Source organism: Oryza sativa, chromosome 6, assembly GCF_034140825.1.
Source record: "Oryza sativa Japonica Group chromosome 6, ASM3414082v1".
Taxonomy (NCBI): domain Eukaryota; kingdom Viridiplantae; phylum Streptophyta; class Magnoliopsida; order Poales; family Poaceae; genus Oryza; species Oryza sativa.
Window position 1 is genome coordinate 7,348,644 of NC_089040.1, and position 16,157 is coordinate 7,364,800.

The 16,157-nt window shown below is 45.6% G+C and overlaps 3 protein-coding genes across 3 annotated transcripts; 2 read left to right on the top strand and 1 right to left on the bottom strand.

Moving 5' to 3' along the window:
- Positions 1–1,153: 1,153 nt before the first annotated feature.
- Positions 1,154–3,106, top strand: LOC4340611 (U-box domain-containing protein 39). The gene has a single exon (XM_015785950.3). It carries the CDS (start codon positions 1,210–1,212, stop codon positions 2,764–2,766), a length of 1,557 nt encoding a protein of 518 aa, XP_015641436.1. The 5' UTR covers positions 1,154–1,209; the 3' UTR covers positions 2,767–3,106.
- A 2,726-nt stretch (positions 3,107–5,832) lies between these two features.
- Positions 5,833–7,865, top strand: LOC107276525 (U-box domain-containing protein 39). Its single transcript, XM_015785380.3, has one exon. The coding sequence runs from the start codon at positions 6,109–6,111 to the stop codon at positions 7,582–7,584; it is 1,476 nt and encodes a 491-aa protein (XP_015640866.1). The 5' UTR covers positions 5,833–6,108; the 3' UTR covers positions 7,585–7,865.
- Positions 7,866–7,937: 72 nt separating this feature from the next.
- LOC4340612 (uncharacterized) lies at positions 7,938–10,928 on the bottom strand. Its single transcript, XM_015785382.3, has 6 exons — positions 10,603–10,928; positions 9,631–9,666; positions 9,332–9,533; positions 8,396–8,474; positions 8,188–8,305; positions 7,938–8,093 (listed from the first exon to the last, which is right to left on the bottom strand). Exons 1-6 carry the CDS (start codon positions 10,785–10,787, stop codon positions 8,066–8,068), a joined length of 648 nt encoding a protein of 215 aa, XP_015640868.2. The 5' UTR covers positions 10,788–10,928; the 3' UTR covers positions 7,938–8,065.
- Positions 10,929–16,157: the final 5,229 nt, after the last annotated feature.

Sequence of the window (16,157 nt, forward strand, 5' to 3'; positions counted from 1 at the left end):
ATACTTTGCAGTTTTGAGCCATCACTCCACTCGCAAAAAGTGGCCAAAAGGAGATCGAGAAATTTAAAAAAGGCAAAGCTAGTTTAAAATCGAAGGGAATTGTTTGACCGATTTTGTTTGGATCATATGGATTCTTTGATGCTTTTCTCCCAGGACGTGCCTTCCATGCCATAAGCTCAGCCTCAGCTGTCGCTAAATTCTATCGCTATCAAAGAGCTCGTGCACAACAATTCGTTTACGGACAGAAGCAACTGCTAGTTTTTATTTCTATTTTTTAATTTTTGCCCAGCTGCTAGTAGAATATATATGGAATAATGGAGGTTTTCAGTTTCCAGTTATGAAAAAAAAAACTTTACGTCATAATACGAACAAGGCCTAGCTGTTGCATTATGTTACTGGAAGGTATTTTTGGAAGTTGCAACAAGTCACGATATCACATAAATTTGCATGTTCCCTTATCTTAGATGAAATTTACCATTTGCTAGTGAACCAAAATTCTGTCTAAAACAAAGTGAACGTAACTTGATTGGTTAGCCTCGTTATGGTGTGCAACTTAGGGCCTGTATAGATCCACTGGCAAAATTTTTCACCCTGTCACATCGAATGTTTGATACATGTATGGAGTATTAAATATAAACGAAAAATAACTAATTACACAGCCTGCGTGTAAATTGTGAGACGAATCTTTTAAGCCTAATTGCTACATGATTTGACAGTATAATACTACCGTAACCATTTGCTAATGATGGATTAATTATGCTTAATAAATTCGTCTCGCAGTTCATAGGCGAAATCTGTAATTTATTTTATTATTAGTCTACGCTTAATACTTTAAATATGTGTCCGTCTATTCGATACGACAAGCTAAATTTTTTTTACCCCTAATCTAAACACCGCCTTATTATCCCCCTTTGAGTTTTCAACCCATCATAATCGTATGGGTGATTTGCGCGTGCGAATATGAGCGTAATTTTTTTGGGACTGTATTTAAAAAGGATTTTTTTTGTTAAAAAGCATTTTTGTAAGAATTTTTTTTGTTACTAGAAGTATTCCAGCTAAAAAAGTCATCGTCTCCCAAATGGCGCGTCTTGAAACGCTGTAGCGATTGGCGTTGGCGACCACCACAAGTAGCCGTCGCTACAAACCACGGTGCGCAGCGCATCCAAGCAAACAAACCAATCACACGAGACGCAGCCGACGAACGCGTCCATGGCCACCGCCTGGCCACGGTGGCGGCCGTCCTCGCCGCCGATGCCGTCCTCGTCGTCGTCGTCGCCGTCGTCGTCGTTCACGGCGGACCCGCCGGCGGAGTTCCTCTGCCCGATCTCCGGGACGCTGATGGCGGACCCGGTGGTCGTCCCGCCGGGGCAGACGTTCGAGCGCGCCTGCATCCAGGCGTGCGCCGCGCTCGCCTTCTCCCCGCCGGCCGTCGCCGCCGACCTCTCCTCCCTCCCGCCCTCCGCCTCCTCCCCTCTCGTCCTCGTCCCCAACGTCGCGCTCCGCACCGCCATACTCAACTGGTGCGACCGCCTCTCCCTCCCCTACCCCGCCCCTCTCTCCCCCGACACCGCGCGCGACGTCGTCCGCCGTCTCATGCCCTCGCCACCGCCTCCCCCGCCGAGGTCGCAGGCGCCGCCGCCCCCGCCGCCGGCCTCCTCCGTCCGGACGAGGAGCTACTACAGCGACGACCTCGTGCAGCAGCAGCAGGAGGCGAGGCGGGAGGGTGGGTCTACGGAGGAGAGGATCATGGCCATGCTCGGCGCTGGCCCCGCGGAGCAGGAGGCGGCGATGGCGTTGCTGCGGAAGATGGCGCGGGAGAACAGGGAGATGCGGAGGGAGCTCTGCACGCCGCGGCTCCTCGCCGCGCTCCGCCCGATGCTGCTGTCCGGGGACGCCGGGGTCCAGGTCAACGCGGCGGCGGCGCTGGTCAACCTGTCGCTGGAGGCGGAGAACAAGGTGCGGATCGTGCGGTCCGGGGCGGTGTCGCCGCTGGTGGAGGTGCTCCGCAGCGGCCACCCGGAGGCGCGGGATCACGCCGCGGGCGCCGTATACAGCCTCGCCGTGGAGGACGAGAACCGCGCGGCCATCGGCGTGCTCGGCGCGATCCCGCCGCTCCTGGAGCTCTTCGCGTGCGCCGGCGCCGCCCACCTCGCCCGCCGCGAGGCCGGCATGGCGCTGTACCACGTCTCCCTCTCCGGGATGAACCGGTCCAAGATCGCGCGCACGCCGGGGGTGGTGCGGACGCTGCTCGCCGCGGCGGAGGCGGCGAGGGACGACCGCGCCAACGAGGCCGACGCCGCCGCCCTCCGCAGGATCGCCGTGATGATCCTCGCGAACCTCGCCGGCTGCCCGGACGGGAGGACCGCGCTGATGGACGGCGGCGCGGTGGCCGCCGTGGTGAGGCTGATGAGCAGCGGCTCCGCCGCGCCGGGGAGCGCGGAGGAGGAGTACTGCATCTCGTCGCTGTACGGGATGAGCCGGGGGAGCCTGAGGTTCCGAGGGCTCGCGCGCGCCGCCGGCGTCGAGGCCGCGCTCACGCCGGTGGCCGAGGGCGCCGGCGGCGTGGGCCGGGACATGGCGCGGCGGACGCTCCGGGCGATGCGCGGGGAGGACGACGAGGCGGCGGTCACGGCCACGGGGCTGCTCGGCCGGCAGTGGGACGACGGGAGCGTCGTGTCGGAGGGGCTCGTGTCGATCCGGCGGCCGCCGCCGCGCCGGAGCAGCTACGGCGCCGGGGCGTCCGGGTCAAACACCACGCAGTTCTGAAAAGTCAAAGTCTTCGCTTCTCTTCTTTTATTTCTTTCTTTTTTATTTCTTTTTTTTTTTGCTGGCTCTTGTTGAAGTATTTGGAACTGTATTTGCCATAGGCCCCAAAAAATCTGGTGGTTAACTACTTCTGATGAATGGTGTTGGTGTAATTGGATGGTGGATTCTTTTGTTGGAATTAAGCTGTAATTTAATTGGATCTTTGCACATGTTAAATTCTTTATGACTGAATAGTGGAACCTAGAACTGTGACACCTATCCAAATTAGGTCTGTACATTAATCCATCGGTTCTCTTAGAAGGTATGTATGTATGTATGTGTTACTGGGATTTCTGAGTTCTTTTTCCTGTTCTTGTGAAATATTTGGGATGTCGGTGTTCTTTTTTTCTAAAAATAATATTTGGAAGTTGTAGCATGTAAAAATTCTCAGAATGCATCTACTTGTTTAGCTTCCATGATTGAGTTTGATTAGCACGAGATGGTTTCATCTACGGTTTACGATTCCGAGATGGCCTTCCGTTTCGGGATCTGGCGGAATTACGGTTTTCGCGAAATTCGGTGTAAAGCCGGTAGATTCTGAATAAATTTCATAAACCAAAATTTGAATACAAATTCTCTGAGTTTACGGATAAGCTTGCGAAAACCGGTCGGCTTTGACGAAATTCCGAGTGAAATCATCGAAATTTCAATCGGTAACTAGAAAAAGAGGTAAACTGAAAGTGTTCCCCTCTTTTTAATTCATTATTATTTTATTTCCCATTATAAATTTCACTAAATACATGGAATACATCATTTTTTAAAATAATATATCCCAATAGGTTCTATGAATATCATACTATTTATAAGATTTTATTTATTTTTTCCTTTTTATCAATTCAAATTTGAATTTGATGAAACTTATCAAAATCTCAGACGGCTTCTACTTTCGAGCCTCGTCGAAATTTCGAAATTTCGCGGAATTCGACCGGTTTTCGTCGAAATTGTGAACCCTGGTTTCAGCTGAAGTTCGGAAACAAGTATCATCTCAGCATTTCATGGTTGTCACCAACTACAAATTAAATTTTACATTAGAAACCATAATATTTCTCGGTATCTTCTCAACCAATGCAAACTCAATTAATGCTGTGTTTAGTTCCATCAAATATATGGACACACATTTAAAGTGTTAAATGTAATCTAATAATAAAACAAATTACATAAACCGTATGTAAACTGCGAGACAAATTTATTAAGCCTAATTAATATGTCATTAGCAAATATTTACTGTATCACCACATTATCATATCATGGTGCAATTAGACTTAAAAGATTCGTCTCGCAATTTACACGCAAATTGTGTAATTAGTTTTTTTTTCAATATTTAATACTCTGTACATGTGTTCAAACATTTGATGTGACGGGGAAAAAAATTTGCCAGTGGATCTAAACACCCTATAACAAATAGTATGCGACAGTGCAAAACTTTTGATATGTCGGGTGTGTTCTTAAGGTAAGGTTGGGAACCTTCCGTCCTAGCATGAAAAACGAAACAGTAGATTAGTGCATGATTAATTAAGTTGTTAACTAAAATTTTAAAAATAAATTAATATAATTTTTAAAGAAACTTTCATATAAATTTTTTAACGAAAAACACACCGTTTAGCAATTCGGAAAGCGTGCGTGTAAAAAATGAGAAGGTAAAGTTGGGAACCTTAAGAGACGAACACGGTTCTAGAACTCTTTTCATTGGATAAACTTTGACAAACAAACTGTTTAAAGCGCTGTTACCAAAGCTAGTCCTCATTTTGAATGCATCATTCTTTTCCCAAATTACATGTAAATAAAACAGAGTTCATGTGGAACCCTATAAAATCCTTATATTCCAAAAGCCTAGAAGTAGAATTTAAGGCAATACCATTCCTTCTTCCTTCGACTCTTCACTTCTCCAGAAGAGGTCAACTCTTGGCACTCTGGCAATGTCTTCACCACATCTCAGCTCATCGAACCGTTCCACACAACAGCTACTTGCGTAAATCCCCCATTTGACATAAGCAAAGACTATAAATCCAGCACGTAACTGCGCGTAATCAACAGCATAATAATAAATTAATTGTAACCAGTTGTAGGCATTCATAATCCTAATTGGCTCGGATAATGAAGTATGACCCATTGAGTTACACATTTTACCTTGGTTTTTTAGCACATTTTTTAATACTAAACTATACATTTTGTGAGAAAATTTTCTATATAAAAATTGTTTTAAAATATTATATAAATTCATTGGTCAAGTTTAAAATAATTAAACCTCAACATCAGTGACTCTTATTTTATGCGTTGGTACTTAATCTTCCGTCCGTCATAGGTTCGAATGTGGCCTATACATTTTCATTGATCCATGAGATCTTCCATTTCTTATGAAGTTAAATTAAGGGTGAATAGCCAATTCAATTTTGAACTTTTGCTCACGGATCAAATTAGTTCATGGTGTTTTGTATTGTCCAAACAAATCTCTAAAGATTGTCATGTGACTAAATATAGCCATTGGACACACTTGACATGTCACATCATTCATGCATGTACAGTCAATATTTAAGGGCCTATTTGGACTGATGTTATTTTCAATCATATCATTTTTTTTATAAAGTTACCAAAAAATGCCTATATTTAGTTTGTTGCCAAACTTAATTTGGTAAACACGTAAGAAATCATGACAAAATTTTGGTAATATTGGCAACTTGCCAAAATGTTATCAGTAGGTTTATTTTGGCTACAATCTGAACAAACCCTAAATATCCATTTTACCCTTACATTTTCTTTTAAAAAAGAGAAAAAAAAGAAAAAACATGAAGAAAGCAATCATAAAACAAAAGAAAAATACCACATTCTTTAGTTACCAATGCAACATCTTTTTTCCAATGGCCAAATGCCTTTCTTTTACTAATTCTTTTTATTTATTTCCTACGGAGAATGTAAGGGTAGCTAGATGGATGTTTCAAATGTTGAATTTGCATGCACGGGTGATGCGGCATGTAGACGTTGTATCCAAGGACTATATTAAATAACATAATAAAGTTTAGGGACTTATTTGGATAATACGAAATACCAAAGACTTTATGGATCCTTAAGCGAAAGTTTAAGGATCATGTTGTTTGTTCACACTTTAATTAATAACACTCATTATTTAATCAATAAAAACAAGAACAACAACAACCAAAAAAAAATCATCTTGTAAAAAGAAAATTTCCAAGGCTACCATTCAACCAGCTGTCCAGATTCAACTTAACCCTGTCCTGTGAGACGCTCTCTAACCGCCAAAACGACCAGACCAGTGTGTGCGCCTCGCCGTTGACTTGACCACGTGCCATGGCGGGCGCCGCCGCCGCCGCCGCCGCCACCCCGCCGGAATTCGTGTGCCCGATCTCCGGCGAGCTCATGGCCGACCCGGTGATCGTCCCCAGCGGCGAGACCTTCGAGCGCGGCTGCGTCGAGGCCTGCGTGGCGCTGGGCTTCACCCCGGCGGCGCTGCCACTGTCCGTGGACCTCGCCGCCTCGCCGCCACCGGCGCTCATCCCGAACGCCAACCTCAGGAAGGCCATCTCCTCCTACTGCGACCGCGTCGGCTTGCCGCGTCCGCTCGCCGTCTCGCCGGAGGAGGCGAGGGGCATTGTCCGCCACCTCATGGCGATGCGGGAGCCTGGTCGCGCCGGGGGAGTCAACGGCGAGCGGTTCGAGTCGTCGTCGTCGTCCTCGCCGGAGTTCGCGGCGTTGGGGTTGACCTTGGAGGAGGCTGTTCTGGTGAGGCTGCTCGACGACGAGCCGAGCCGGCAGGAGGGCGCGCTGGAGGCGCTGAAGCAGACGCTGCGCGGCGGCGAGAACGGGGTGAGGCGCGCGCTCTGCACGCCGCGGCTGCTCGACGGGCTGCGCCGCCTGATGGGGTCCGGCCACGAGGGCGTCAGGGTCAGCGCCGCCGCGTGCGTGGTCAACCTCTCGCTGGAGCCGGCGAACCGGGTGCAGCTGGTGCGCGCGGAGCTCGTGCCGGTGCTCGTCGGGCTGCTCGCCGCGGCGTCCCCGGAGCTCCGCGACCACGCCGCCGGCGCGGTGTACAGCCTCTCGATCGAGGAGAGGAACCGGATCCCGATCGGCGTGCTCGGCGCCGTCCCGCCGCTGCTGCGCCTCCTCGCGAGCGCCGCCGACGGCGACCGCGCGCGGCGCGACGCTGGCATGGCGCTGTACTACCTCTCCCTCGACGAGATGAACCGGTCGAGGCTCGCGAGGTCGGCCGGCGCGGTGGCGGCCCTCGTCGGCGCCGCGGGGGACGCCGCGCTGCGCCGCCCGGCGCTGATGGTCATGGCCAACCTCGCCGGCTGCGGCGAGGGGAGGGAGGCGCTCATCGACGGCGGCGCGGTGGCGGCGGTGGCGGGGCTCATGCGCCGCGCCACCGTGGCGCCGGGGTCCACGGAGGAGGAGTACTGCCTCTCGGCGCTGCACGGGATGAGCCGCGGCAACGTCCGGTTCGGCGGGCTGGCGCGCGCCGCGGGCGCCGGCGAGGTGCTCCGGCGCGTCGCGGAGGGCCCCGGCGGCGGGGTGCGGCGGGACGTGGCGTGGCGGACGCTGCGCGCCGTGGGCGGGGTGGCCGCCGCCGCCACCGGCGAGTCTCTGTACGGCGGCGAGGACGCCGCCGCCGCCGCGCCGTGGATGGACGACGTGAGCGTCATGTCGGAGGCCATGGCGATGCCGCAGTTCCCGAGACGGCTGGTGGAGCACGCGCACGCGCACGGGGCGCCGCCGCGGTCGAACACCACGGCGCTCGACAGGCTCAGGCAAGCGCCCAACGGCTGACGTGTGGGTCCCAGTGTCAGTTTCGTACCGTGCTCGAACGGTTTGATCTTTTTCTCATTTTGCTTAAGAAATGGTTTGCTTAAATTTGTATATAGTGTAAGGAAATTAGATTATTTGGTGATAGTATTGTTGATTCCATATTTCTTGCTAAGCTTGTATATACACATTTCCGTTATGTGTGAGAACAATTTCTTCGTATTTATTTACACTGTATCATATACCAATATTGTCAGGCATGTCCCAAAGTACTGGAATAGACATATTACATGTTTCTTTTGCTAGTACTATCTTATCAGATCAATGGTCATTGTTGGAATAACAAATTCAGATCAATTAGAGAAGCTCAGTTTCCATAAACAAACATAATAACGTTTTTATTCAAGATGAACAAGATGTGTTCACAGTATGTAAATATGTACATAGCATATATAATTAATTTACTGTTTATCTTTACAACATACATATAAACGTGGTGCGTCGCTTAGGATGACTTCAGCAAGGCCCGGTTCCTGCATAAATCATAATTATGTTAAAAAATGGTTTCTTGGCAATAGATCAGATGCACATTGTAAGTTCATATCTGCAAGTTTGTTGTATACTCACTTCTCATATTCAAGGTATTCAGTGGGGGATATAGGCTTAGGACCCCCAAACCAATCAATCAAAAATATGTTTTTGATTTCCAATTTGAAGATTTGGAAATGATGATTCTTTGGCCAACCTATCAAACAGCCATACATGAATGTTGTCATAAAATAATCACCAGTTAATCTCACATTAGTAAAAGACACAAAGAAATACTTGGATTTACCCTCCATTTCAGGATGTTTAGTAAAAAGTGCTTCTTTGGCCAAATCTGCTTCAGATGATTGAGGGTCAATCAACTTCAACTGAAAACATGCAATTCACTGGTTCCATTACAACTTAGTAAGTCAAGAAATGATCCAACTATATCACATCTATGTATGGTTCTTATGGCTGAGATTAAATGAAGTGCCTATAGCCCCTGCTACTTGCCTACTTCATTGATCTCACATGTCACAACAGTTTTATAAACTATAATTTCTTGATGAAATATCATCTACATAACTTTATAAACCATGATTTCTTGACCATCTGCTGTTTTCTTGCTCACAGTGAATCCATGATAGATAATTTGAGAGGGGACGGACACAGTTAGGAACGTGGGGGAAAAAACTATAAGACAATGGAGTATAGTTGTTTTGTCTCTCGATCATGGTTATCATATTGTCTACTGAGGGTATCTCCACAACAACTGGAAGACTAGGCGATAACTTGGTCACCAGTCCACCTAGTTGTGAAGAAAACTTGCAAAGAACATGTAAAAATTGAGCCTACAACTACAATGCCACAAGCTAAACCATCCACAAGGCTCCAAAGTTCCAAAAGCCTGAGCTCTCCTGCTGAAGTCTCTCAACCTCTCATCCCCATGCCAAGAAATTGAGGCCCAAAACTATAAAGTTGAAGGCAGACAAAACAGTGATAATGTTTGGTTACGACTCAAGTCCAGCAGTAAGTATTCACTCTACAGCAATTTATAACTTCAAGCTGAATTAAGTATGAATTAATAAAAAGAAATTAACTACTGTACATTCTTAGACCAGTCAGCACCAAGAAAAATAGATATAAGAAGATAACCAGATCAGTCACTACCAAAGCAAAATAGAAATAGATAGATAAACAGCAAGTGAATAATCATGGTACCATGGATGCAATTTGTCTGTACCTTTCCAGTAAGAGTAAGTTTTGCACAAGTTGGGTTTTCAGGATCAATCTTCCCACATGTCCCAAGAGGGAACTCGCTAAGGGTAAAGGAGGTCCTTTCATCCTCCAATGCATCTCTCGCAGTGGGATCTAGCGTTGTCAGATAGAAGTAGGGGATTCCATGGCTCTCACCTGGCACTCCATCACTATATGAAACTACATTGCTGTATGTACAGGAAGCAGGGAACTAAGTTCAGCAATCAGAAAGGGTTTGTAACCATGTGCGTTGGTTGTTTTCAATACCAAAACAAGAAATATTACCCAAAAGGAGCTCCACTTAGATCACTTGATATTGTGCTGCAAAAAGAAATTGCATATGTGAGTGAACAATCAGTGGACATCTAGCAGATACATTATTAAAAGAAAGTCAAAACAATATACAATAGTGTTTTAAATAGCCAACTGCACTCGCGTAAGTATTTTTTGACAGTGACTGCTACGCTATTGTAGTATCATGTAAAAACCAGCGAAGGCAGCTATGACAACTCTGCTAAATCCACTAAATGCTGTACCGCTACTCAATCAATTAGTTTTTATCAATAGTTTTATTTTGCCTGCTTAATTTGAAATTTGTTTTCTTAGAAATCAAAGACTATTTAGAATCTTGAATATCCTTGTTTTCACCTGAACAAGTACTAAAATATTAGTTAAGAAACTTTCATACTTTTTATGACTTTTACAATTAATTTCAAGTAATACATGACACATATGAGTAACTTATGCTCTAAATAATATGGGGGGAAAAAGCTATATTGACCTTGATGCTAAAACCATAGCTTTTCATTACTAGATAAAAATCTGTCTGGTATATTTGACCTAATGATGTATGCAGACATTAAAACGTGGCCAGAGGTTTCCAACTTCACACCAATTTGAAGAATATTGTCTATATTTATTTATTTTCTTTGCGAGGAATTTTGATGGAACTGTAAGTTTTCGTTATCCAATTGGCACAGTAGGACGGCAATTTAGCAAAACACCTATTCAATTGTAAATCATGACACTGAATGTCACACAAGTAAGGGAAGAGCACCAACAATTTCTCAATACTAAGCAGCCTCAGGCGATTAGATTACTAGCCACTACCAACACTTGGCCGCGCTAAGAACCCCCAATTTCGATCGAGCCACCCATTGTCATCTCCTAAAGAACCGAGGCATCAACCAATCAGTCCCCCCAAACAGTAGGGGATCACGAGCAAGAAGAAGGCAAAGGAATTGGGAGGGGGACAACCTGAGGACGCCCCACGTGTTCTGGGCGGCGAGCCACCTCGCGGTGGCGGCGGCCTCGGTGGGGGCGGGCTTGCCGCCGGCGGCGGCGACGATGGGGCGGGCGGCGAGGGCCGGCAGCGGAGGGCGGAAGGCGAGGAGGAGCGCGGCGCCGACGGCGACGACGAGGAGGAGGGCGGGGGGAAGCATCACCGGTTTTCTTGGTTTGGTTTGTGTGCTCCGCTCGATGGGAGACTGGAGGAATCGGAGGATTTTTCCCTTCTTCGTCAATTGTGAATTGTCTCTTCCAAATTTTCTTGGTTCTTCCGGCGGATAGGGTTGTTGTCGTCTGAAGCGGCCCGGCCGGCGATAGGAACGTCTCATAGAGATGGAGGAGCTGATAAGGGTACAGAGAATCGGAGAGAGAAAGACTGATTGATTTGCAAGCAGTGTCTTTTTGCTTTTGGACTTTATAGATAAATAAACATTTCGAAAATAGTTGTATGTATTTTAGAAACGGACTTGATAAAAAGATGTCGACACTTTTTTTGGCTGATCTCAGTCGGTTTTGCTATCCGTCTGATCGCTAAACGTACGTATAATATTTACAAGAAAAACCCTCCCTCATTTTCAGTTACTTTTGAATGGCTCGGATTGATTTAAGATTCATGCAACTATAGTGTTTTCACCTTATACTCTTCTTGACAGAATGCTCGTTCACTGGATGTCGATGTCGCAACGTCCGCCTCCCCCGCCCTCACCGGCTGGCTAGAAGGCGCCAACGGCACCGGCAAGCCCCTTCCCCTTTCCTCTTCTCCTCCTTAAGCTAGCGGCAGTAAAGTGCCCCGTCCCGCCGTCTTTCCTATCTCCGACAGTTCCCTATCATTGGTTCCCCCACCATCGACTATCGCCTTCTAACCACTCGCTTCGCTCTGGCCCTACCACCAACACCGACCCACCGTGCTCCTCCATCCTTGTGGCTTCGGCACCACCGCCGACGTCTCACCACCTGCCCGTGTCCACTACTCACTATCGAGCCGCTACCTCTCACGGCCATCCCTTTAAGCCCGGCGATCTCTCCTTCTTTCTCATCCCACCCCTACCCCAACCCAAGACCTCGTCACTCGCTAGAGCTTCATCGGAGCTAGAGGAGAAGGAGTTGGGCACACGAATCTCCAAGCAAATCGGTTGGTTCAAAATATATGAGAAATATCCCTCGATTTTCCGTTAAATACCATCGGTTGGTTCAAAATATATGAGAAATATCTCTCGATTTTTCGTTAAATGCCATTTAGCAATTACGTGTTTAGAAAACAGTTAATAACCTAGGCCTTGTAACACTTGGGCATAGCCCAAGATTGGGAAATTAAAGACCACTATGGACGGAAAGATTGTGGTAAATTACTCATGTATATTAAGCCTACTGGAATATATCATTTACCATTGTGTTAGAGAGAGAAATGTATAATATTTGCCCATCTCGTCTGTTATCCGTTTTTGCTATCTCTTCTCTCGTGTAAGTGAACCATACCTCCTAATTACATTGAATCAGAGTAACTGATGTATCAACAACATGTTAGTGAGAGCAAAACCTTTATGCAAAGATTAGCGGCAATGTTGGCGGCATGATAAAAATCCAATGATTTGATGAATTCTGTGAGCAAAACACGGTCGCATGTGCCCATATGGCAACTAGGCTCCTAGTGTTTGTCCGGATGGATAGCCGGGCAATAAGAGGACATTCTTCACAACTTTCGATCCATGTCTTGCTCCATCTAGATCAAGTGGTGGTTCCCATGCTCTTGAGGAATGGTGTAGAGTATCATGACGAAGCTTATCTTCCTTGGTGCTAGGAAGATGGAACATATTACGAAGCTCCAGAGTCCGGCAAGATATATCACCGCATATCCTATTCTTCATCGAGTCACAACATTGGCAAATCCAAGCATGGGAGTTCAAATCTAATGGCGGGGGGCTCATGATGAACAGATCGAATGAACACCAAAGAGCTCGAAGCCAAGTAGATCTTGGGACGGTACAACTTACCAGCATCTGGCATACTTCCTCCATGATCACCCTGCCCACCATCATGTGTAGATGAAAAGGAAAGATTGGGGAAAGAGAGAAAATGGAAGAGGAATATGGGGTTTGTTTGTAGCAAAATATTTCGATACAAATATCTCTCTCTAACTCAATAGAAAATAATATTTTAATGGGCTCAGTATGCACCCAACAAATTTTCATTATCTTTCAGCAAATCCAAAATTTTGCAATGTCTACCGGCAAAAGCCATGTCCTGTAACAAATTTTTACTATACTAAAGTTCATTGTAATGTTTTTGAATATGCATAGGCATATTCCACAGACCGGCCTATAGCTTGGCTCAAAGCTAAGGGCTCTTCTAAGTTCTAACCCTATAGGCTTCTTGTTGGTCTTTGCATGCTTCAATTCATTTGATGAGTGGATTATAGTGGTATCTTTGGTACCGTATCATCTGACCACATTCAGTTCCTACCGCCTATGGAAGGGTTCCAGAAACCCAAAACTTTAGACTTCAGTCCAACTCTCTAGCTGCTCCAAAAGCCACTCCCATTTCAGCTAAGGAGTACTCTTATAGATTTAGGGGGTGGTTAGATGCAGGGGTGTAAAATTTTAGCGTGTCACCTCATGTATTATATAGGGTGTCGCAAAGGGTGTTCGGGCACTAATAAAAAAACTAATTACAGAATCCGTCAGTAAACCGCGAGACGAATTAATTATTAAGCCTAAATAATCTGTCATTAGCAAATATTTACCGTAGCACCACGTTGTTAAATCATAGAGTAAATAGGCTTAAAAGATTCGTTTCGCAAATTAGTCACAATCTGTGTAATTAGTTATTTTTTAGCCTATATTTAATACTTCATGCAGGTGTTCAAATGTTCGATATGACAGGGTGAAAAATTTTGGGGTGGGATCTAAACAGGGCCTCAAGTCTAGGTATAACCATATAAGCTAGTCCTTGTTTAGTTCCAAACTTTTTCTTCAAACTTCCAACTTTTTCATCACATCAAAACTTTTCTACACACACAAACTTTCAACTTTTCCATTACATCGTTCTAATTTCAAACAAATTTTCAATTTTGGCGTGAACTAAACACACCCTAGTCCATTCAAGCTGACCCTAACCTAGCTAAATCTTCATTTAATTAGATGTAAGAAATAAGCGAATACACACCTTTGTACACACACATCGTACTTGCTTTGATCGAGGGTGTAAAATGTATTTTTTTTCGTTGTGCATGATCAACTGATTGTTGCCGCTGATGAGATGAGGACGATCTGTTTGTTGCAGGTGAACGTCTTCTGCATCAAGAAGGGAGGACACTGCTTTTTTTCCCCCGAAACTTGTTAGTAGCTTTCTTGGCACCTTCATATCATTCTTGTTTTCCTTTGAGTTGATCATTGTAATATTTTGATTCTTCCTTCACGGAACATCATTCAATTCTTTTTGATGATTCTGAATATGTTTGCCAGAATGTATAAGTTCTATTATGCATTTCCTTTTGTGATTTCTGTGAGGTTGTGACAAGCACGGTGGGCGAGCTGTTGACATCCGCCAGTGTGCCATTTCTTTCTTTTATGTCTCAATAATCCACATCTATAACCTATCGGTTTATAACTTGTAAACGGAATATTTCCCCCTAATATTTCACATCTATAATAGTTTATAATTGTGAACCTATTATAAAACCAACACCGAAATAGACATTGGCAATCAAACGCAAAAATACACTAAGATCCAAACGTGGTGGCGACATCGTGCCATGATATTTAACTAAAGTTCAGCTGGAACCTATATCCCCGAGACACTAATTATAGGCGCTCCTCCCTAATCCAACATAATTACACATATAAGGGTATCAACAACCATTAACTGGCAATTATACTGTTTGACTTACAACACTATTGGTCAATCATTCCCTCATTTGCTACAGTCGTCATGCGGTTATAACAAGTGTCTCTCTATTTAAAGAGAGTTTAGGAAGAGTATTACTCTACTTCTATTAGAATACAATACAACTTTAATCCTAATTTGTAACCGACTTTATATATATATTTGACACAAACTTTAACAAAACCGTTAGAGATCAATGGATCTGTAACGGGTCATGAACCATTATGGATGATATATCCCATGCCAGTGACACAAATACTGTAATGGGTAAAAGGAACCATTATTGATGATGCTTTTCACCTATTAGTGATAAGGTACTCTGTAGTAGTGCCTAGTAGGAGAGCTTTCTATAGCATGAAAAACAAATTCTGTTACAAAGGACTACAGCTACAGTTCGATAGCAAAGCAGCGTATTACAGAACCACGACTGATAAAAGCAACAGCAGTAGCCGAGAAAAGCTAAGAGATTTTCACAAAACCTCAACTGGGGTACAAAGCAATTAGGTCACCATGTTGGATCACACACCCGTGCCAGCTGCAAAATTCTATACTACTAGGAGTGACATTTTCAATCTCCACAAAGAAAAATGCGAGAACAACTTCAAGGACAGAGAACACGGTCATGAGAAAACCGAGGGATACATAAACAAGAAAGATAGCTGCAGCTATTACTTTCAGTATGTCCTGCCAGAAATGCAGATGATTGCCCCTCCACAACTGCATTGGAAGCCGCCAACATATCGGGATTGCTAAGATTGACAAAACGAAAATCACCCGACCAAACATCAGAAGAAATACGAACACACCGACGGTAATACTGAAAATAAGATCGTCCCAGCTGTTGCCAGAGTCCAATGTTAGATCAGTTGTTACCACCAGAAATGTAAGAACCATGCCCACAACTGCTAGGAAAACCAGTCCAGCAGACAAAGAAAGATAACGGCGGCGGCGCCTTGTCAGGCCTCCATCTCCACCAAGAGCAAGAGAAGATACAGAAGAGATGATACAAGAAGGAGCAGAAGAGGAAGAGGTGCTGGAGCCTGACGACAAGGAAGCAGATGCCCAGGAACAAGGAGGAAAACCAGACTTCAAGACCAAGAAGAAGCAAGTACCAGTCCAGCTTGGGCCAAGAGCAAGGAGGCCCAATCCACGCTACAAGGGTGACCAATGGGTCCAGTAAACAACCAGCTGGCATGAGCTGTCTGAGAGAGAGAGAGATCAGCCGAAACTATGTAATATAAACGCAAACGAAGAACAAGTAGAAGGCGGCTAAGAACTGGAATATGCGCGGTGGCGTAGGCGGCGGCGGCTCGATCCTTCGGGGTTGAGAAATCTTGTATGTGCAATTCGTGATTAATTCCAGTTCCTGAGAGATAATCGTTGGGAGTTCCTAACAATCTGGTATCAGAGCGCAAATTTGAGCCACTCTTCCTACAATCTCTCGGTTCGGCTGTAAAATTCCAGTTCAAGGATTGGAATCCGTCTCTTCGGAGGTGGAATTTCCGCGAAAAGGCAACTTGCCTTGACTGGTTAGCTGAATTTGGAGCGGGAATTTGAGGGGCAAGTGAGAGAGTGTGTAGCGCCATGGATATAGAAGGAAAGTTCGATGTACTCCTGAAGACCATAGCTGAGAATGAGAAGAA

What these genes read in the sequence shown, in the direction of transcription:
- LOC107276525 (XM_015785380.3), top strand. Translation starts at nt 6,109, where the DNA reads ATGGCGGGCGCCGCCGCCGCCGCCGCCGCCACCCCGCCGGAATTCGTG.
- LOC4340612 (XM_015785382.3), bottom strand. Translation starts at nt 10,787, where the DNA reads ATGCTTCCCCCCGCCCTCCTCCTCGTCGTCGCCGTCGGCGCCGCGCTC. An exon ending in AACACGTGGGGCGTCCTCAG is followed by an intron (nt 9,667 to 10,602) that starts GTTGTCCCCCTC and finishes TTCTTTTTGCAG; the next exon opens with CACAATATCAAGTGATCTAA. An exon ending in AACTTACTCTTACTGGAAAG is followed by an intron (nt 8,475 to 9,331) that starts GTACAGACAAAT and finishes GCATGTTTTCAG; the next exon opens with TTGAAGTTGATTGACCCTCA.
- LOC4340611 (XM_015785950.3), top strand. Translation starts at nt 1,210, where the DNA reads ATGGCCACCGCCTGGCCACGGTGGCGGCCGTCCTCGCCGCCGATGCCG.